Source organism: Telmatherina bonti, assembly GCF_933228915.1.
Source record: "Telmatherina bonti genome assembly, chromosome: 13".
Classification (NCBI taxonomy): Eukaryota; Metazoa; Chordata; class Actinopteri; order Atheriniformes; family Telmatherinidae; genus Telmatherina; species Telmatherina bonti.
The window spans coordinates 6,217,013-6,240,056 of record NC_136611.1 but is presented as its reverse complement, the minus strand read 5'-3'; the positions used below and the strand labels follow the sequence as shown (position 1 = coordinate 6,240,056).

General features: G+C 41.2%; 1 protein-coding gene across 1 annotated transcript; it reads left to right on the top strand.

Moving 5' to 3' along the window:
* Positions 1-788: 788 nt before the first annotated feature.
* LOC306764078 (SEC14-like protein 2) lies at positions 789-22,967 on the top strand. Its single transcript, XM_079251104.1, has 12 exons — positions 789-1,012; positions 2,995-3,070; positions 6,465-6,508; positions 9,878-9,940; positions 10,016-10,204; positions 10,642-10,737; positions 10,814-10,874; positions 10,948-11,031; positions 11,112-11,218; positions 20,431-20,570; positions 22,052-22,221; positions 22,303-22,967. Exons 1-12 carry the CDS (start codon positions 959-961, stop codon positions 22,449-22,451), a joined length of 1,233 nt encoding a protein of 410 aa, XP_079107230.1. The 5' UTR covers positions 789-958; the 3' UTR covers positions 22,452-22,967.
* Positions 22,968-23,044: the final 77 nt, after the last annotated feature.

Sequence of the window (23,044 nt, the reverse complement as noted above, 5' to 3'; positions counted from 1 at the left end):
CGGTACGTTTTTTCTTTTTGGACTAGTAGGTTGCCGTATTTCTAATAATTAAGTAATATAAAAATCGATATTATAGAAATATTAATATATATATATATATTCATTCCTTTTATTTGAATAAGCTCTAAAAGCACGAATCAAACTCCTAGTATATTTAATTTTTCACAGTAAAACGATTTTCGTTTACTATGTTGAAAAACTAGCCCAATATATAAGTAAGATATAATCTTACTAGCAAGGTGGATGAATTGACAAATAAATAAAAAAAATAAATTTTAATACATTAAGCTAATGTGCGCATGTGCGAGAGTTACCAAAGATTGTATATTGTATCTATTTAGCGATAGATTACTCAGCAGCCAAAACATCGAACCAACATAGGGCATAACTTCCATGCTGGTCCAGCACAAGTGCATACCGTAGACTATATATAAAAAGGTGCATACATTGCATCCAGAGATGGTCAATGTAGGGCTGCAATCCCAGGAGATTTTAGATGTGTTCTCTCTTTAGTACCCGATTTACACTAAATATATCATCTGAACAGCTCGTTTTTAAATGCCGCCTATAAATATATCAATGACGTATCAATCTGAGTCAGGCGGTAACATATCATAAGCCTTTTAGTAGCTACTGGGCGGGGATATAAATTTTTGTTGCATCGTTTTCCTGAGCAGAGTAAGCCTCATGTTATTCTTCCTATCTTTGGCCGACTCAGCTAGCTAAATTACGGGCGCAGTGAAAATCGTGTTTACATTTTTTTTCCTACCCTACCGCAGACAGCTGACACGGAGAGCAACAAGATACAGAAGCAGCCGATGAGCATCACGGGGCTGTGTCGCAGATAGAAACCAGTCTTTCACGTTTTTAACGGGGTGGTGCTCTCGGTTTGTCCGTCAGTCTGTCTGTCAGATAATTAGACTTTGAAGAAGCACTGCTGGGTTTTTCTCTTCCAGACATGAGCGGAAGAGTTGGAGACCTCAGCCCAAAGCAGGCTGAAGCATTAGAGCAGGTAAGTTCATTCACATTTGCATAATGATAACCATAACTGCACTCTTTTTATATTTAGGTTTTAATTCTCGGGCTACTTCTTCATCTGGGTTTATTTGATCCAGCCACGTGGGGTTTAACTGGGAGCAGAAAAGCTTAATAGTTTTGCTTTCAGCTTGTGTAACATCACCATTAAACATCACAGCTAGTAGCTAACATCATTTTCTGACTCAGCATCTCTTTAATTGTGACCAAAAAACAAAAAAAATCACTTATTTATCAGCCAACATTGATAAAGAGACATTATAAGGTATTTATAATCATTAAATATTGTTCCAAAAAACAAAATCAAATCAATAAAACGTTCAGTTGTTATCAGATGGCTGAGATGACAAAGCATAAAATCCTGATATTTGGTTTTTAAAGTTGAGAAAAAGTAACTGAAAAGGTTCATGTTGCTGCAGAATTTCTGATGCAACCAGCTGGTTTTTATGCAATATAACTACTGCAAAGTGTTTTTATTTGACATTTAAAAGATCATGTTGCTTCTCATCCAGACAGAAAGCATTTTTCATGTGAGACTTACTGGTTTGTTTGTTGGGAGTTTGGGCATCATGTTCTGATAGAAACGTTATAAAGTAGACCAGAACTATTTGGTTTAAAGGAAGCTTAAACTGCACCACGCATGTGGTTTTACAGTGGAGTTCCTACAACTTTACTGCAATAGTTTGAGAAACTATTTCCTGTTTCAACATGAGGCTTAAAGCTGTTCCCATGAAGAAACTGGACTTGATGAAGGAAACAGTATTTTGTCTCCATCCTACGCCTTTCTGGATGTGGTGAAGATGTCCAAGGCTGACTGCTCTGCTTCCGCAGCAGGATAAGAAATAAATAAATAAAATTCTCTCCATTACAGAGTTTGGTATGTCAGAACTGCAAAAAGATTTATTATTATTATTATTATTATTATTATGATTAATAATAATAATAATAATAATGTTATTATTATTATAATTATTATTATAAGTTTCCACATTCATCTCTGATGTGCACATCAGTGTGTGTCTGATAAGACAAATGCCACTTTTTTTTCCTTTTTTTTTTACTTTAGAGCCCTTACAAAATTATTTTCTAATGTACACATGGATGGAAACAAGTCACTTTTTAAGACACAGTTTCAAATGGTATGCATATGTAATTAGTAAAATTAAAATAGAAAGGTAAATCTATAATTTAAATAATATCCTAAAAGTCCTTATTCAATAGAATAGTTTATTTTAATTTTTCCATTATTTACACCATTTAGTCCAGTTTAGGGTCTCAGGAAGCTGGAGCGTATCCCAGCAATCATTAGGCGGGAGGCAGAGTACTTTATTGTATTTTTTTATTTTGAAGGATTTTATTTCAAAATAAAATCCTTATATAAAATCTATATAAATTATATATATGTATATAAATATAAATATAAATATATATATATATATATATATATATATATATATATATATATATATATATATATATAAAATTGTTTTATTTGATGGGAAAAAAACACCTATGTATGATTAATAAAAAAAAAAAAAGATAATAATAATTCCAACCCACAACCCATTCTGTTTGAGTAAACATGAAGGCGACAAAAAGTCACTCAGCTTTTAAGATGTACTGAACTTGAACAACATATTTCAGCGTTCTGGACAAACAAAGTCAACGTGGAAACTTCAGGAAAATACAAGAGGATGGAGAAAATAGCTGGAAGTGTGTTTACTATGTTGTAGTACATGTGTCACTCTTGACTTCATGCTGACGGCTTGAATGGGACATCGGCTCGCCTGCATGTTTGTATGTGTGGAAAACATGTTTACAGACAACAAAAGCTGCAATGGAAGAAAAACAACAGAAAAGTCTCCAAATAGAAGAAAAGTTCTGTTTATTTTACTTCCAGGCTCTTCAATGGGAAGTTTTGACTAAATCCCTGAAAATTTTGTTCTTTTCTTTTGGTAGTTTCAAGCGCGGATACAAGATGTTCTTCCTCTGCTTCCGGCTCAGCATGACCACTTCCTGCTCCGCTGGCTCCGAGGTGAGAGGCAAAGCAGCAGCAAAGCTTCCCAGGAACCCCGATCGAATCGTGGTGTTTCTCCTGGAATCATTTCTCTGCTGTCACAAGGAAAGCTGCCGAGCTCTCTTACATAAAAGGATGTGAGAGGTGTTGACAGAGCGCCTTGCATGGCTCAACTCCATGAGCAAACCACCCATTAAAACCGCACCTGCTTTGACTGGTTCCCAGTCTCATTTTCCTCGATGAAGTTGTAAGCTTGGAGGAAACAGAAGCTAAAGCAGGTCTTACACTCTGCGTATCAAACTAATCCAGAGCTAATCGCATTAAAGGTGCACCTCGATGGCAGCAGCCCGTCTGCTGCCTCGCCGAGTTCCACTTTCCTGGATTTAGTTTAAACCTGTCTTTTTTCCCATTCTTTGCTAAATCACTGTGGCGCTTGCAAAACAACAGCTTTCTCAGAAGCTCGCGTGGACAATGAAGGTCTGTTCAGGCGATGCATGCTCTGAAGTATTAGAGTTATGTCACAGCAGCGTGGCGTTGCCATGAAGCCGCGTGAATCAGCTTCATTGATTGAATGCAAGCAGATTGAGATGCTTAACAACCTCGTAATAATCTGGATTAAACCGTGTGGGAGAGTTTCTGTTCTCCAAACGTGCTTAAAGTCAGGCTGAGCTCACCAGCTGAGTGCAACTCTGTCTGAAGGATGTAATGTCTGCAGTTACAAACCAGTTTGTTGTCTTTTTATAGTCTTTTATAAACAGAGGGAATCCCTAAAGACTCCCATGTTAAAAAGACCAACTTCACAGCAGAAATAAACATGTTTACAGCAGAAATAAACATGTTTACAACAGAAATAAATACATTTACATTAGAAATAAACACATTTATAGCAGAAATAAACATGTTTTCAGAAGAAATAAACATGTTTACAACAGAAATAAATACATTTACATTAGAAATAAACACATTTATAGCAGAAATAAACATGTTTTCAGAAGAAATAAACATGTTTACAACAGAAATAAATACATTTACATTAGAAATAAACACATTTATAGCAGAAATAAACATGTTTATAGCAGAATAAACATGTTTACAGCAAAAATTAACATGTTTACAACAGAAATAAATAAATTTACATTAGAAATAAACACATTTATAGCAGAAATAAACATGTTTTCAGAAGAAATAAACATGTTTGAAGCAGAAATAAACATGTTTACAGCAAAAATGAACATGTTTACAAGAAACATTTTAGGTTTAATATGTCAGGTTTACCGTCATGGCAACTGTGAGGGAAGTGATTTTATTTTATAACTCATTTATTTAGAAGTAATTTCATCTTGAAATTTGGCATAATTAGGGGCGTGTCCTTTTGATTGACAGGTACCCGATATCCTGCTTCAAGAAGGCAGACTGTAGCAGAACGGCTGTTTTTATCTGGTTAAAAGTGTCACTTAGCTTTAGCCCGCTTACCTCCGTTAGCTTGTTAGCGCGGGTTAGCTCAGTTAGCTTTTAGCAACAGGCAGGTCGGAGTTTGTTAGACATCAATCATCCACCACCACACTCACAGCCCCCACCCCTCAGCTCCACCTCTTTGCACATAGTTGTATTTTCCGGGAAAGATGACACGCATGACGCTACCAAGATGGCGATGGTAGGAACCACCCAATGAGATTCACTTCAAGTGATGTCACAGAGACTCCGCCCATTTTTTATATACAGTAGATGGTTTTGACTCCACTATGTCAAAAAGAGTTTTTTTTTTTTTTCTTTAGAGATAAATCTGAGTCTCATCTATGTCAAAATATTAGTAAATATCTGAATAAAAAGATTCTTAAGGCCAGATTCATAAAGAAACTAAAATGGGTCCAGAATGGATCCTTGAGGAACTCCGCTGGCAGAACATCCACCAGTGCTGACTGAAGCTACATATGTTTCAGATAAACCCAGCGCAGCTCCGATCCTGTGCTCTACTCAGGTCTGAAAGCTGGATGTTCTTCCTCTGGGTCTCCCCACGCCATCCCCCCTTACCCCTACTGAGAAAACCTGATGCAGCTCCACCTTCAGAGATAAAGAGAAGTTCAATCTGGGATCATCTTCTGCTTTGTCAGTTGGGCCTGAGCAGTACAGGAAAACAGAACTTTGTCGCAGTTTCCTCTTTTCAACACGTCTGAGGTGTGATTTCAATCATCACATTCTATTTCTGGCTTTTCTGATCACATGGATCCACTTCGACATGCAGACTGCCAAGTTGTTAAAACTTGGCAGTCGTTTTTATTATAAATCTTTATGGAACATATCTCTGTTCTCTATCATCTTGCAGGGTTAATGAGGGCCAAATGTCACCGCGATCTGGCAAATACTTCCTCAGATTGTCATAAAGCGAGGAAATCAGAAGAAACACCAGAAATCTTAAATGTCAGCCATGTTTATGCAAACTTTATGGGATTGGACACCTGTCATCAATGCAGAGACACATGTCCATCCTCCAAATTCTCCCTTGCACATCGTCCATGTCTCTAGCACCATCGAGGTTCCGGTGATTGGTGCGCTCCTTGCAGCGTAATCCGCTGCTGCAGGATGTTGTCAGTCTCACGTCACAGCGACGTCGTGCTTTTCCAGACTGGCAGCTGCAGAGCTAATCACCTTACTGGGAGTATTAGACAACAAACTGTCTGCTCTGATCAGCAGCCGTCATGTGGACACAGCGGCCATTAAAAGAGGCGGTCTTATCGATTCAAATCTCCAAGTTAAAGAACATTTGTGGTATTTTTTTGCATGTCCTTTAATGCTGGAAAGATGGATTGGAAGGGGCGTTTGCTGGCTTTCATCTGTTCCGAGTAAATTAGCAGATGCACCAAATTATAATTAGACATAATAAGAGGGTCTATTTTCACATGCGAGCCTGATGTGGGTGTAAATGGAGCGGAGATGATTATGTTCAGGCAGAAGGTGGCCTTGTTGGAGCAATAGTAGTGATTAAAAGGAAACACAGAAACTGGATCTGGTGGGATTATTTCTTTGCTTCCGCTCTCATTTCCAGTTTATTATTAACTGTGATTGTCATTAATTTACTTATTAATAATTATTTCATATATTTAGAGGAATTTCTTCAGTTCAGCAGATTTAGCTTTTAGCTCAAAGTATAAAGATGGTTGATCTTTTCAAGCCTTTCAGTGGGGTTAAAGATGCACTATTATGTAATAACATACAACAGATTTGTGTTTTTGTCAATATTAAAAATAATAATGACCTGATCTTTCACACACAAGCTTAAAATCTGCTTTTTCTCCCCATTTAAAGCACTTTGAAAGCAGCGTAACCCCACAATCACACTGTGATTCAACGCGTTGTGTTATTGTGAGGTTATTTTATGACCGTCTTTTTTCTTTTTTTTTTTGCTCTCTTTCAGCCAGAAACTTCAACATCCAGAAGTCTGAGGCAATGCTGCGAAAGGTAACACCTAAATCCTCATGTCACAGAAGAACAACAGGTTTTTATAGCAGCTGCAGCCACGCAGCGCAGAATGCGTCATAATAAGCCAAAGTACAACCACGTAGGCGGTTTTTTTCTCTGAGTTTCTTTAGAGAGATGCACTCGGCTCCAAGAAAGGCTGTGCAGTACATGGGAGCAGGAGTGGCTCCAGATTAGAGAGGAACAGGATGATAAGGGGTCGCTGTAGGCACAATGAGTCATACCAGCAGCTGGAGGAGATAAGACACAGAGTAATTGGATTAAATAAATGCATGTGACTGAGTAGCAACTTTTTTTCTATTGCAGCGTAGAAAACACTAAAAACTAAGCAGCAAAATCAGCTCAGAAACACAAAACTGTCTGTAAACAGTTGTTTCTTAAAGACACACGACAGAACTTTTGCCATTTTCCCTCCTATCGTTGACTAATTCGGCATCCTCTCTTTCATTCTACCTGACCTGTTAGCTCTATCCAGCCAGCAAAAGACGATCTTATGATGACCCTTATTTTGCTTCTTTCTCACTTTTAACCCTCTTGTGTTTCTTTGCTGAATCAGTGATGTTGGGTGTCCAGAAGAATAAAATGTTTCAGGATGTCGTCTTAAAGAACATTTAATTTTTTTCAGCAGCTTCAGTAGAAGTAATGAATCCAGTAGCCAGGAATTAATGAACTGAGAGGATTCAATGCAAGTAGAATCAATAGTATTACTGTGGTCCCTCTCCAAAGATGAGCATTCCCCTCTTTAGCCACTTCACCAGGAGGATTTATGCCGTGATGGGTTCATGAAGCCAGACTACAGCCTCGCTGTCCAGATTTCATTTGAAATGAAATCATCAGATCATACGCTTTCATATGATTTGAATCTCTCAGTGTGATCATTTCTAACCAAGTGTAGACCTTTGAAGATGAGGACAAACGTCTTCTTGTCTCGTGGTTTATTCAGACTCTGCCGTGCAAACCGAGTATGTGCAGCCATGTTGCTTTAGGCAGAAAAGACTTTTGTCTGCAACCTTGCAACATGAACTTTAAAACCAACATGCTAACTGATGCCTATGAAGTCTGATATGTAGTTCTCATACTATGCTAACCAAGCCCTGTAGAGTCCAAGATGTAGCTCTCAACCAATACATGCTAATCGAGCCCTGTAGCATCCGAGATTTAGTTCTCATACTCGACATGCTAACCGAGGCTTATAGAATCCGAGATGTAGCTCTTATACTCTACATGCTAACTTAGCCCTGTAGCGTCCGAGATGTAGTTCTCATACTCGACATGCTAACCGAGGCTTATAGAGTCCGAGATGTAGCTCTTATACTCTACATGCTAACTTAGCCCTGTAGCGTCCGAGATGTAGTTCTCATACTCGACATGCTAACCGAGCCCTGTAGCGTCCAAGATGTAGTTATCATACTCAACATGCTAACTGAGGCCTGTAGAGTCTGAAATGTAGCTCTTATACTCTACATGCTAACCGAGGCTTGTAGAGTCCGAGATGTAGTTCTCATACTCTACATGCTAACCGAGGCTTATAGAATCCGAGATGTAGCTCTTATACTCTACATGCTAACTTAGCCCTGTAGCGTCCGAGATGTAGTTCTCATACTCGACATGCTAACCGAGGCTTATAGAGTCCGAGATGTAGCTCTTATACTCTACATGCTAACTTAGCCCTGTAGCGTCCGAGATGTAGTTCTCATACTCGACATGCTAACCGAGCCCTGTAGCGTCCAAGATGTAGTTATCATACTCAACATGCTAACTGAGGCCTGTAGAGTCTGAAATGTAGCTCTTATACTCTACATGCTAACCGAGGCTTGTAGAGTCCGAGATGTAGTTCTCATACTCTACATGCTAACCGAGACCTGTAGAGTCTGAAATGTTGCTCTCATACTCTACATGCTAACTGAAGCTTATAGAGCATGAAATGTAGCTCTTATACTCTACATGCTAACCAAGGCCTGTAGAGTCTGAGATGTAGCTCTTATACTCTACATGCTAACCCAGGCCTGTAGAGTCCGAGATGTAGCTCTCATACTCTACATGCTAACCCAGGCCTGTAGAGTCTGAAATGTAGCTCTCAGACTCTACATGCTAACCGAGGCTTGTAGAGTCCGAGATGTAGTTCTCATACTCTACATGCTAACCGAGGCTTATAGAGTCCGAGATGTAGCTCTCATACTGTACATGCTAACTGAGCCCTGTAGAGTCCAAGCTGTAGCTCTCATACTCTACATGCTAACCGAGGCTTGTAGAGTCTGAGATGTAACTCTCAGACTCTACATGCTAACTGAAGCTTGTAGAGTCTGATATGTAGCTGTCATACTCTACATGCTAACCGAGACCTGTAGAGTCTGAAATGTTGCTCTCATACTCTACATGCTAACTGAAGCTTATAGAGCATGCAATGTAGCTCTTATACTCTACATGCTAACCGAGGCTTGTAGAGTCTGAGATGTAGATCTTATACACTACATGTTAACTGCGCCCTGTAGAGTCCGAGATGTAGTTCTCATACTCTACATGCTAACCGAGGCTTATAGAGTCCGAGATGTAGCTCTCATACTCTACATGCTAACCGAGGCTTGCAGAGTCTGAGATTTAGCTCTCATACTCTACTTGCTAACTGCGCCCTGTAGAGTCCAAGATTTAGCTCTTGGGTTTTTTTTAAGAGTTTCTTTGACCACTGCATGGTCAGACTTTGGGTTGAACTTGCTGGGATGTCAAGTCTTGGAAAGACTGACAGCTTTCTGTTCCCATTTGTAAGTAATCGTTCTCTCTGTAGGATGATTTCTGATGTCTGTCCTTCTTGGCATTGTGTAAACACACACATATGGATGCTTGTATTGATGCTCCTGATTAATAATAGATCAAGTAAATTTGATGAGCAGCTCTTATCGTCTTAATTCCTGTTTTTCAGTTCATGTGCTTTTGTATTTTTCTAATCTTAATACCTTGAAAAAGCAGATTATTTTTATATTATCCTGCTTTTTTTTTTTAACAACATAGAATGAAAGAGGATGTACTTTCTGTCTTACTTGACCAAAGCAAATGGAGAAAAATGTTAATTTTTTCCATTTAAATTGTCATATGTGACAACCTGAATCATTTCTTTGTGCTTTGTAGTTGTAATTATGTGTCTAAAAGCAAATGCACACTGTTATGTTCGCACAGCATGGCATAGGTTATCCCCTACAAGCTGACCGGACATTTTTTACTGCATCTTCTGTCTTAAACCGTCTGAGCCATTTAAATCTCCCAGTTAAGCTCGGACTGAGTGGAAACAGTTTATGATAGAGGAAGTAATAAGAAAACAATGTCTGAGCTCAACATGGATCCATCTTCTTTTTACAGCATTTGGAGTTCAGAAAGCAGCTGAAAGTAGACACAATCATCACTGACTGGCGTGCACCAGAGGTACAGAAACCCCGGAAAAAGCTTTTCCAGAGTCAAAGAGATGAGGAGATTTAAAGATGGCTGCCTTCTTTGCAGGTGATAGAGAAGTATCTGTCGGGAGGAATGTGTGGGTATGACCGGGAGGGAAGCCCGGTTTGGTACGACGTCATTGGACCGGTGGATCCCAAAGGCCTCTTCCTGTCCGCTTCCAAGCAAGACTTCATCAAGTCCAAGATCAAAGACTGCGAGATACTTCAGAAGGAATGTACCCTCCAGTCAGAGAGGGTAAGAGCAGAGATGGCTGACATGCCCGTCGTTCAGCGCGCTGCTGAGACTAAAATCGGTTCTGTGCGGAGGTTTGGTGGTGCTCGTAGAGCAAGCAAAACCAATGCAGCATTAATGTGTCTTTAACAGAGATTTATAAGCTGCAAACAGAGAAGAGATGGTTTCTGGACTGATTGCTAATGTCCATGTTCTCCATTTTAGTGTAGATGTAATAATCCTGCTGGATTTCCAAGTTAAGATTTATTAAATTCCTTATTGTCCCTTCTGACTAAACAGATCTGATATTTATTATGTTAATTAAAGGAATCTGCAGAATTTTTACAGATAAATGGTAAAAACACAACTACTTTTTGGTATATTTGATAGTAATGACCTGCTGTCACTTCTGCCTTTTGTTGTGCCAGTTATGTAATATAGTTTTTTTCTGTGTTATTCAGCTTGGCAAGAATGTCGAGTCCATCACTATGATCTACGACGTGGAAGGTCTTGGACTAAAACACTTATGGAAGCCCGCTATAGAAACATACGGAGAGGTTTGTAGTCTCAAACTCTCAGCGTGGACGTGATAAACGTTTAACGTCTAACCGTCTTTATTTCTCTGCCATCCAGATCCTTCAGATGTTCGAAGACAATTACCCAGAAGGCCTGAAGAGGCTGTTTGTCATTAAAGGTAAATTCATCGCTTTTTAACTGCATTATTATCTGATTTATCCAACTTTGCTTTGTTCTTTTCTGCCCTGCAGCTCCGAAGCTTTTTCCTGTGGCTTATAATCTAGTCAAACACTTCCTGAGTGAGAATACGCGACAAAAGATCTGCATCCTTGGGGGTGAGACTCCATCCAGCGTTAAAAAATATTAAAACTAGTTTCAAATTCACTAAAAGCGGGGAGTTATTCTGCTGTTACAGCTAACTGGCAGGAGGTTTTACTGAAGCACATCGATGCAGAAGAGCTGCCGGCAATTTACGGAGGGAAACTGACGGATCCTGACGGGGACCCTCGCTGTCGGACCAGGGTGAGTCTGCACACCGCAGATTGGTTGTCTCTGATGGCTGATGAGTTGGAGGAGACGAGTATCTGTCACAGCTATCCAGTTTTCTCCTCGCTGATTTGGTGAGATGCGGCGTGGTGACGAGGACGCGTCTTTAGACAGAATTTATTTTCACACTAAATGGACGGAGTTGCAGAGGCAGGATGAAGACTGAAGGAACAAGCAGCAACAGACAAAACAACAATGATCTGGCACTGAACCGAGAACAACCTGAGCCGAAACGCTCAGTCTAACAACAACCAAGCAGCAGGTGTGGCGATGACGGGTACAAGATGTGATTTAAACATTACACACAAAGGGTTAAACCCAAACTAAACCACAACAGGACATTAAGTCAGGGAGGAACAGAGACAACAGAACACAATCCACGACAGTTTAGCGATCGACACGCTGCTCATAAAGCCGTTAACTCGTAAAAATAATGTAAAAAAAACTGTAAAATGAGACTCAAAGTAACTCAAATCCAGCTTTTTACTCTGCATGATGCTGAAGTTAATATTTCAGTACAGAAATCAATTTATTTAACTTTAAAACTAAGGATTATTTTACAGATTAGCATCAAACATGTTTCAACACTAAAGCTAAGCTACATATGTAGTAATCACTACGAATGGGAGCGTACAGTAAATCTGTCTGTACTGACATTTGCACATATGAGCACCGCACCACCTTACACTCCCTGCCTCAGCCGTTTTCATTGTTTTAATTGTGCTTATTTTTTTCTGTATATTTTTCTGTTGCTGGGTCTATACTACAGTAATTGGGTTTGCACATTCATAAAGCTGCTTGTTAAATGTCATAACACCACGTATCATGACAATAAAGTCTAATCTAATCTAAGAATTATCATGGAACTGTTTTCAAAGCTGTTGTTACTGGATACAAGTCTGATTCCAGCTGATCAAACCCTCTGTAGAGCTAAACTAGACCTGCTGCCAGGCCAGTGCTGACATAGGGGACCATGGCTGCTTCTGAGCTGTTTTTAACATGAACAGACTGTTTGCTGACACTTTGACCTCTTGCCTTCTGTGTGTTCACTAATTTGCATCCTGTGCTCATATAGTTTGTAGCTGCTTTGCTTTTGCTGAAGACATGACGAGCTAATGTGAATTATGGGTGCATGAAATGTTTTACATTTGACTGGCAAATTTGTTTATGTCAGCTCCATGACCACCAGGATTTTCCATCCTGACTAAACAAGTAAAACACCCAAATCATATTCCTGAGCGATTCATCTCTGGTCCAGGCCATGCCAAACTAAACATCTACGGATCTTTTATTGTTCTGCTAATTCAACTGCTGTGTTGAGGATGTTACAGTTTGATCACAGACAAGAACATTCCTGACTCACAAGCTGACCGGCCACTTTATCAGGCGTCCACCTTCCTGGTACTGGGTTGTACCCGCTTTTTACTCCAGAACTGCTCATCATGGGAATCTCCCGTTCCACCTCTTTATGATGAGAATCTCCCGTTCCCCCTCATCACCATGAGAATCTCCCGTTCCACCTCATCACCATGAGAATCTCCCGTTCCACCTCATCATGATGAGAATCTCCCGTTCCACCTCATTACGATGAGAATCTCCCGTTCCACCTCATTACGATGAGAATCTCCCGTTCCACCTCATTACTATGAGAATCTCCCGTTCCACCTCATCATGATGAGAATTTCCTGTTCCACCTCATCACCATGAGAATCTCACGTTCCACCTCATCACCATGAGAATCTCCCGTTCCACCTCATCATGATGGGAATTTTCCGTTCCACCTATTCACCATGAGAATCTCACGTTCCACCACATCACGATGAGAATCTCCCGTTCCACCTCATCATGATGAGAATCTCCCGTTCCACCTCATCATGATGAGAATCTCACGTTCCACCTCATCATGATGAGAATCTCACGTTCCACCTCATTACTATGAGAATCTCCCGTTCCACCTCATCATGATGAGAATTTCCTGTTCCACCTCATCATGATGAGAATCTCCCGTTCCACCTCATTACGATGAGAATCTCCCGTTCCACCTCATCATGATGGGAATTTTCCGTTCCACCTATTCACCATGAGAATCTCACGTTCCACCACATCACGATGAGAATCTCCCGTTCCACCTCATCACGATGAGAATCTCCCGTTCCACCTCATCATGATGAGAATCTCCCGTTCCACCTCATCATGATGAGAATCTCCCGTTCCACCTCATCATGATGAGAATTTTCCGTTCCACCTCATCATGATGAGAATCTCCCGTTCCACCTCATCATGATGAGAATCTCCCGTTCCACCTCATCATGATGAGAATCTCCCGTTCCACCTCATCACCATGAGAATCTCCCGTTCCACCTCATCACCATGAGAATCTCACGTTCCACCTCATCACCATGAGAATCTCCCGTTCCACCTCATCATGATGGGAATTTTCCGTTCCACCTATTCACCATGAGAATCTCACGTTCCACCACATCACGATGAGAATCTCCCGTTCCACCTCATCATGATGAGAATCTCCCGTTCCACCTCATCATGATGAGAATCTCCCGTTCCACCTCATCATGATGAGAATTTTCCGTTCCACCTCATCATGATGAGAATCTCCCGTTCCACCTCATCATGATGAGAATCTCCCGTTCCACCTCATCATGATGAGAATCTCCTGTTCCACCTCATCATGATGAGAATCTCCCGTTCCACCTCATCATGATGAGAATCTCACGTTCCACCTCATCATGATGAGAATCTCCCGTTCCACCTCATTACGATGAGAATCTCCCGTTCCACCTCATTACGATGAGAATCTCCCGTTCCACCTCATTACTATGAGAATCTCCCGTTCCACCTCATCATGATGAGAATTTCCTGTTCCACCTCATCACCATGAGAATCTCACGTTCCAACTCATCACCATGAGAATCTCCCGTTCCACCTCATCATGATGGGAATTTTCCGTTCCACCTCATCACCATGAGAATCTCACGTTCCACCACATCACGATGAGAATCTCCCGTTCCACCTCATCATGATGAGAATCTCCCGTTCCACCTCATCATGATGAGAATCTCCCGTTCCACCTCATCATGATGAGAATTTTCCGTTCCACCTCATCATGATGAAAATCTCCCGTTCCACCTCATCATGATGAGAATCTCCCGTTCCACCTCATCATGATGAGAATCCCCCGTTCCACCTCATCATGATGAGAATCCCCCGTTCCACCTCATCATGATGAGAATCTCACGTTCCACCACATCATGATGAGAATCTCACGTTCCACCACATCATGATGAGAATCTCCCGTTCCACCTCATCACCATGAGAATCTCCCGTTCCACCTCATCATGATGAGAATCTCCCGTTCCACCTCATCATGATGAGAATCTCCCGTTCCACCACATCACCATGAGAATCTCCCGTTCCACCACATCACCATGAGAATCTCACGTTCCACCTCATCACGATGAGAATCTCCCGTTCCACCTCATCATGATGAGAATCTCCCGTTCCACCTCATCATGATGAGAATCTCCCGTTCCACCTCATCATGATGAAAATCTCCCGTTCCACCTCATCATGATGAGAATCTCCCGTTCCACCTCATCATGATGAAAATCTCCCGTTCCACCTCATCATGATGAGAATCTCCCGTTCCACCTCATCATGATGAGAATCCCCCGTTCCACCTCATCATGATGAGAATCTCACGTTCCACCACATCATGATGAGAATCTCACGTTCCACCACATCATGATGAGAATCTCCCGTTCCACCTCATCACCATGAGAATCTCCCGTTCCACCTCATCATGATGAGAATCTCCCGTTCCACCTCATCATGATGAGAATCTCCCGTTCCACCACATCACCATGAGAATCTCCCGTTCCACCACATCACCATGAGAATCTCACGTTCCACCTCATCACGATGAGAATCTCCCGTTCCACCTCATCACGATGAGAATCTCCCGTTCCACCTCATCATGATGAGAATCTCCCGTTCCACCTCATCATGATGAAAATCTCCCGTTCCACCTCATCATGATGAGAATCTCCCGTTCCACCTCATCATGATGAGAATCTCCCGTTCCACCTCATCATGATGAGAATCCCCCGTTCCACCTCATCATGATGAGAATCTCCCGTTCCACCTCATTACGATGAGAATCTCCCGTTCCACCTCATTACTATGAGAATCTCCCGTTCCACCTCATCATGATGAGAATTTCCTGTTCCACCTCATCACCATGAGAATCTCACGTTCCACCTCATCACCATGAGAATCTCCCGTTCCACCTCATCATGATGGGAATTTTCCGTTCCACCTCATCACCATGAGAATCTCACGTTCCACCACATCACGATGAGAATCTCCCGTTCCACCTCATCATGATGAGAATCTCCCGTTCCACCTCATCATGATGAGAATCTCCCGTTCCACCTCATCATGATGAGAATTTTCCGTTCCACCTCATCATGATGAGAATCTCCCGTTCCACCTCATCATGATGAAAATCTCCCGTTCCACCTCATCATGATGAGAATCTCCCGTTCCACCTCATCATGATGAGAATCTCCCGTTCCACCTCATCATGATGAGAATCCCCCGTTCCACCTCATCATGATGAGAATCTCCCGTTCCACCACATCATGATGAGAATCTCCCGTTCCACCACATCATGATGAGAATCTCCCGTTCCACCTCATCATGATGAGAATCTCACGTTCCACCACATCATGATGAGAATCTCCCGTTCCACCTCATCATGATGAGAATCTCACGTTCCACCACATCATGATGAGAATCTCCCGTTCCACCTCATCACGATGAAAATCTCCCGTTCCACCACATCATGATGAGAATCTCCCGTTCCACCTCATCACCATGAGAATCTCCCGTTCCACCTCATCATGATGAGAATCTCCCGTTCCACCTCATCATGATGAAAATCTCCCGTTCCACCACATCATGATGAGAATCTCCCGTTCCACCTCATCACCATGAGAATCTCCCGTTCCACCTCATCATGATGAGAATCTCCCGTTCCACCTCATCATGATGAGAATCTCCCGTTCCACCACATCACCATGAGAATCTCACGTTCCACCTCATCACGGTGAGAATCTCCCGTTCCACCTCATCATGATTAGAATCTCCCGTTCCACCACATCATGATGAGAATCTCCCGTTCCACTTCATCACCATGAGAATCTCCCGTTCCACCTCATCACCATGAGAATCTCCCGTTCCACCTCATCATGATGAGAATCTCCTGTTCCACCACATCATGATGAGAATCTCCCGTTCCACCTCATCATGATGAGAATCTCCCGTTCCACCTCATCATGATGAGAATCTCCCGTTCCACCTCATCACCATGAGAATCTCACGTTCCACCACATCACGATGAGAATCTCCCGTTCCACCTCATCATGATGAGAATCTCACGTTCCACCACATCACCATGAGAATGTCCCATTCCACCACATCATGATGAGAATCTCCCGTTCCACCTCATCATGATGAGAATCTCCCGTTCCACCTCATCACCATGAGAATCTCCCGTTCCACCACATCATGATGAGAATCTCCCGTTCCACCACATCATGATGAGAATCTCCCGTTCCACCTCATCATGATGAGAATCTCCCGTTCCACCACATCATGATGAGAATCTCCCGTTCCACCTCATCATGATGAGAATCTCCCGTTCCACTTCATCACCATGAGAATCTCCCGTTCCACCTCATCATGATGAGAATCTCACGTTCCACCTCATCATGATGAGAATCTCACGTTCCACCTCATCATGATGAGAATCTCCCGTTTCACCTCATCGCAAAGCTGCTTTGCAGGACTAAGATCTGGTGACTGTGGAGGCCGTTGGACGACAGTGATCATCATGTTTGTGACATTGTGCATCATCCTGTGTTTGCATAGCCAACTGTATCTCATATCGGTACATGGCGAATATCCGTGATAGCAATATCTGCTTTAGCTATGTAATGGCATGATGTCAAAGTGAAATAATGCGTTACTTTAATTATAACTAAAAGAAAGCGACTCAGAAGTGAAGAATGGTGGAAATCCGGCAGTTTGTGTTTCTTCTTCTTGGCATGTGTCTTTAAACAACAAAAACTCCACCGTCTACGTAAACATGAAGTCTTTCCTGCTTTGTAGTTAGTGGCCAGTGACACAGGAAGTGACGATTCTTTCAACCAATCGGTGGATTGTAGTATGTCATGCCTGTTAAGTTAAAATGGTGAGATCGGGATCCAAACAGAAGGTTCGGTCAGATGTTTTGGTATCCTTCCAAGCATTTGCGTGTGGAAATGTACTAACATGCACCAAACCAAGCCAGACCTGGAAACGGGACTTAATGGGGGCCGAGAATATATCCCCCACACCTCAACCAACATGCTTTCAGAATATTTCCACCTAATTCTGATCCTACCATGTGAATGTGGAGCTGAAACTCATCAGACCAGCAACGTTTCTCCATCTTCTATTGTCCAGTTCTGGTGAGTCCTTGACCATGTCCACATGCTTAAATATAATTGCTGCCATGTGATTGGCTGATTATCTATTTATGTTAACAAGCAACCAATCCTAATCAGGTGGCAGGTGAGCGTAGTATGTGTTAGGTTGTGCTGCATGGATGCCAACCCAAAGGAAGCTACAGAGAAGAAATTCTGTTGTGTGCCTGTGACGACTAAGAGGTAGGGCGAGGTGTTGGGGTGGGGTAGTGTGCTGTGGAAGCCCACATCCAGTAGTGACAGATCCCACCTCGCTATGCAGAAGCAGCTTAAACCATCAACACAACAGCCGCAGTTTCTTTGCGTAGTCAAAGCAGAGCCAAGCCGCTAGCAGCCTCTTCAGTAGTCCTGCACCACAACATGGCGAGGAGACTGACCCGTGTTTGTCGCTGTTTCTGTAGATAAAAAATTGGGCCCAGGACAGATGAGGAACAGCAGGAGAAATAATCGTTCTGACTGCGTTCAAGACTCCTCCAACTGAGACGCTCAGCCTCAAAATCTTTTTTGTTTTATCTCTCACTGTTTCTCTAGTTAGCTAGCTGTGTGTCCTTCACTTTGTACTGTATTATTTTGGTTTTTCTTACCTGATAACAAAGCAATGGTATGCAGGCGTATAGAGTTGCACAGCTTGGTTGCAGCGTACAGAGCAAGACATACACTTACTAGATAATAGCAGTTAAAAAAACTTGTTTTTAACAGTCAAACAAGTTTGCTTGTGTAACATTTTCCTTAGCTAGTGCTTTAGGAGGGACGGAAATACAATATCAGATGATTAAGTTGAGATTAGCCAGTGTTTTGTCTGGAAAAGCCGGACCAAGGATCAGAGTTATGGCCTTTAAACACCTTAACCGATGCAAATAAACACAAAATTGGGAATACCATGGCCGCTTGACGGCGGGCTTTAGGACGACTGCAGAGTAACATCAGCATCTGCTTCAGAAGCTAGCGGCTAGCTTGAAGAAGCAGAAAAACGTAAGATGCTTGGCCACCGTGATACAAAGTTTGATGTAGCAGCGACAAAGTGACTGTTGCATAGTTCACTGTCAACACGCCTTCTCAGATTGGTTAATTGCATATCTGTCGGATGTGACTATTAAAGATGCATTACGTAACTTTCTAACCTTAAAACTTCGCATCCCAGATTTGTTTGAAGACACAGTGACAACTAGGGGTGTGACAATGCGCTGTTGTCCTGTTTCGATTCGATTCCGATTTTTTGAGTGCCGATTCGATTTAAATTGTGATTCTAACAATTCTTTGATATTGCTTATATTTGTAGATGAAAAAAAAAATGTATCAAACTTTTTTTTAATTTTGATCGTCATTTTTTTTATTTTAATTTTAATTAGGAAAAAAAACAACACAATAAGCCAGACCAGATCATTCTGCTGCTATAATGCCCAAGAACACAAGTAAAAAGATTAATAAAAACAATGTAAAAAGAAAAAATTTATGAAGGAATATTTTTACCTATTTGAAAAAAAAAGGATTTTTTATCCAAAAAAAAATTGATTTTAAAATTGTGAAGCAAAAAAATCCTGATTTTCGATTTTCGATTCGATTTTCCCACAACCATAAAGTGCATTTCTGCTGCCAGCAGCGTCCCGAGGCTGAGAAACCAACACTATACAACTTTTACATCCGGGACGCGGCGTGACGTTTCGCTTCACGGTAAAATGAAGAACTTCCTGTTTTGAACATGCAACATTGCTGATTCAGCAAAGAAACACAAGAAGACTAAAAGAGAGAAAGAGACAAAACAATATTGTCATTTGCTGACTGGAGAGAGCCAACAGGCCAGGGCCATCGATAGGGGGCGCATAGCGGGAAAATGGCTAAAGTTCTGTAGTAAGTGTTTAAGAAAAATTAATTTCAGTTCAAGAAAATAAAACTTGGAAAATTGCTCAACGTTCATATTGACTTGACATTGATTCGATAAAATATGTTGCCGTGCAAATTGTTTGGACCAAATATTCAGAGTTGGTGCGTAAAGGCGTTTAGTCTCTGCGCAGGGATCCATCACTGGACCCCCATGGTCCTCCCCATCTCTGGTAGATTTACGGCCACAGAAAGAAATGAAGAAATGAAGAAAATATGAAGAAATATTTTGAGCCTTATGCGTCCTGTTTTTCTTCCTGTTTTTTTTTTTTTTTTTATCCTTTTGATTATTCAGTTCTGCACAATGTTTGCAGAGAAAAGGGTTTGGAAAGTTCTAACTTCATCAGGACCCACCTGTTGCTTTACTTCCCGTTTCCTAGATGACGAATCGTTTCTGCAGAGGTTTCAGAGAAGTGATCAAAGATATGTTGGATGTGCAGAAAGGAAAAAAACTCAGCGATTAAATCCACGTGCTTTTGTATTTCACTGCACCTGAAACTTGCATCATATGGTTGTTTTGAATATCTGTAAATAAATAGAAAAGTCTGAGAAAAGATCGTTTTGCTGTTTATTTAGCGTTCCTGTAACTGTTTGAATTAGACCGTTTTTGTGTAAACGAGACGTAGTACAGCATTCGTAGAGAAAAAACAGCACAGTAAGTGATGCTTCCCTCTTTCCTTGGCGACTTATGCCCTCCATCCTCACACTTATCTTTAATACAAATATGTGATGGCTGTGTTTTGACTGTGTGTGTTTATGTTGCAGATAAACCATGTTGGACCAGTTCCTCCCTCTTACTACGTGCGCGACCACGTTAAGGTGGATTATGAGCAGTGTTTGACAGTCAATCGAGGTTCAACTCAGCAGCTGGATTATGAGATTCTGTTCCCAGGCTGCGTCCTCCGGTCAGTGATTTTAAGTCATTTGTGGGGTTAAAAAAAACTGATAGAAAAGTGGAAAGAAGCTTATTTATCTATCAAGTCAGATCAGATTAACGGCGGTGACGGTGTTAAACCCTGTTCATGGAAAGGTCTAATTCCCTGGAGCCGTTTCCTTCCATGACAGCAGTCAGACCACACTCGGGTGGATTTCATCATCTCATCAGAAGCCTGTTTAATCAAAGCTAATTGCAGCTTTTTATTACCTTTTACAAACGTGCGTTGCCTCAAGTCTGATGCAGATTTATTGCACTAATCAGGCTGTGAAAGACGACAAACACGAGGTGTAAACGCCAGAAGTAAAGTCATTATTTTTAGACAGGAGGAACTTTCTCAGCGGTAAATCAAGGCTGGACTGAAGGTTTGATCGAGCTGTAAAACACTGGATGTTTACGAAGCCGGATCAGGAAGACAGAAACTCTGGAATGTTATGTCAAGCTTTGCACAAAAGACAGTAATGTATCGTATCAGATAAGTAGCTTCTCTAAACCACTTTTATGGGGAAAAACAAAAACATAGATTCTTGTGAAGGGATAAAACATGCCATAAATATCATGCTAATATGAAGCTAACTTTGTAAGTTAGCTAAAAAGCTAAATGTTTTGGAGTAAAAGTGGATGTGATGAACAGAGCAGATGGCAGACAGGAGGGGTTACTAACAGAAAAAATACACAAATATGACCTAAAGCATGAGAAAAGTGATATAATAATAATAATCTGTTGCTAATTTAATCCCTGTTGTTTACAGCTGGGGGGGGCTGATTGTGTGTTTTTTTTATGCACCTTTGAACCATTTACTTTGTTAGTCTCATGCAGACAAACTTGTATGTTAAATAGTAACTTGTTTTTTTTATACAGCAACAAATTTTACTTATAATTATTGTTAAAAAATTGAAATCGCAGTGTCGTCGAAATTTCATGTTCTGACTGAGATGTTCATTTATTTTATAATCCTTAGTATATTCATTTCTGATTATGGCTTTGTGGGCTTCTGAATACGTCATGATGAACTTATGCTTAGTTACAGACATAGCAATGTGCCGAGGCCCTGAGATGTCTGCATCCCACTTCTGACACCAAATTGTTGTGGGAAAAAAAGTCTTTCAGTGATGAAGAGTCTGGTTCTGAAGTTAAAAGTATTGCAAAGTTTATTGAACAAGAAATAAGAAAGAACAAGAGAATACAAATTGCAATTTGGAAACGCAGTTCAGAAGTCCGACGGCAGAAGTCTGAACCGCCTCTCCAAATTGCAATTTGTATGGTCTTATTCTTTCTTATTCCTTGTTCAATAAACTTTGTAATACTTTTCACTTCAGAACCAGACTCCTCGTCATTGACAGACTTTTTTTTCCATAACAACAGTAAAGGAGGTTAAATCTCATCTCAGGAGCACAAAAACTATTTGTAGGTTTTGAGTCAAGTAGAAATCAGTTTGGAATCTGTGGCAGGTGGCAGTTCAGCAGCGAGGGAGCGGACATCGGTTTCGGGGTGTTTCTAAAGGCTAAAAAAGGCGAGTGGAAGAAGGCGGCTGAGATGCAGGAAATCATTCCTAGCGAGCGATACAATGCTCACCTGGTGCCAGAGGACGGGTCGTTGACCTGCGAACATCCAGGCGTTTGTAAGTTCTTGCCTGTCGATCGAAAGTCAATGCAGCAAGAAATTCACCCGGTTAAAAGTCTTCCGCTCTGTTTCCAAACAGATGTGCTGAGATTTGACAACACCTACAGCATCTTCCAGGCCAAGCGGATCAGTTTTACCGTTGAGGTCCTGCTTCCGGATCGCCTGCAATCCTCGCAGACCAACGGGAAGCCTGGCAAACATAAAGAAGAGGAGAACAGCCAGCCGTAGCGGTGATCAGTGTGTCGCTCCCATTGTAAGCACAGCCTGATATACTTGATGTGAACGGGAACATGCTGCCAATCGTTTTAATTAGTAATATTTTATCTGAACAAATGACCCTTTAAGCATCTCAGATGGCCTTACTGCTATCATGTACATTTGGAAACATTTCCCTCATTCTGCACTAAAAGACAAAAGCAACTTAAGGACATTTTAATCAACTTGTTTTCTGTAATATTTATACTTATTTCAAACATGTGGATCAGACAGAACCAGCGTGGTCTGCTCAGGTTTGGACTGGAGGGTAAAACAGGTGATGAATAAAACACAGAACATTTTTACTACATACATGGTAAATATTTTCTCTTTAATGTGTATAAAAAGCATAAAACTGCTGATAATGAAGCACTGAGTGATATAAGCTGAACATCTGCAACACATGAAACAGCAAAATGTTTTGTCCTGTTTGCATCAGCTGTTCTTCCAGCCGGCATGTAGCACAAGAACTGATCACGCAAAACATCAAATGCATTCCACATGGAAGCGTGTCTTTCTGAAGTTCTTAATTTTTTATGTTTATCGGTTGATTGTAGCTCATTGGT

What these genes read in the sequence shown, in the direction of transcription:
- LOC306764078 (XM_079251104.1), top strand. Translation starts at nt 959, where the DNA reads ATGAGCGGAAGAGTTGGAGACCTCAGCCCAAAGCAGGCTGAAGCATTA. An exon ending in GAGGCTGTTTGTCATTAAAG is followed by an intron (nt 10,875 to 10,947) that starts GTAAATTCATCG and finishes TCTGCCCTGCAG; the next exon opens with CTCCGAAGCTTTTTCCTGTG. An exon ending in CTGCGAACATCCAGGCGTTT is followed by an intron (nt 22,222 to 22,302) that starts GTAAGTTCTTGC and finishes GTTTCCAAACAG; the next exon opens with ATGTGCTGAGATTTGACAAC.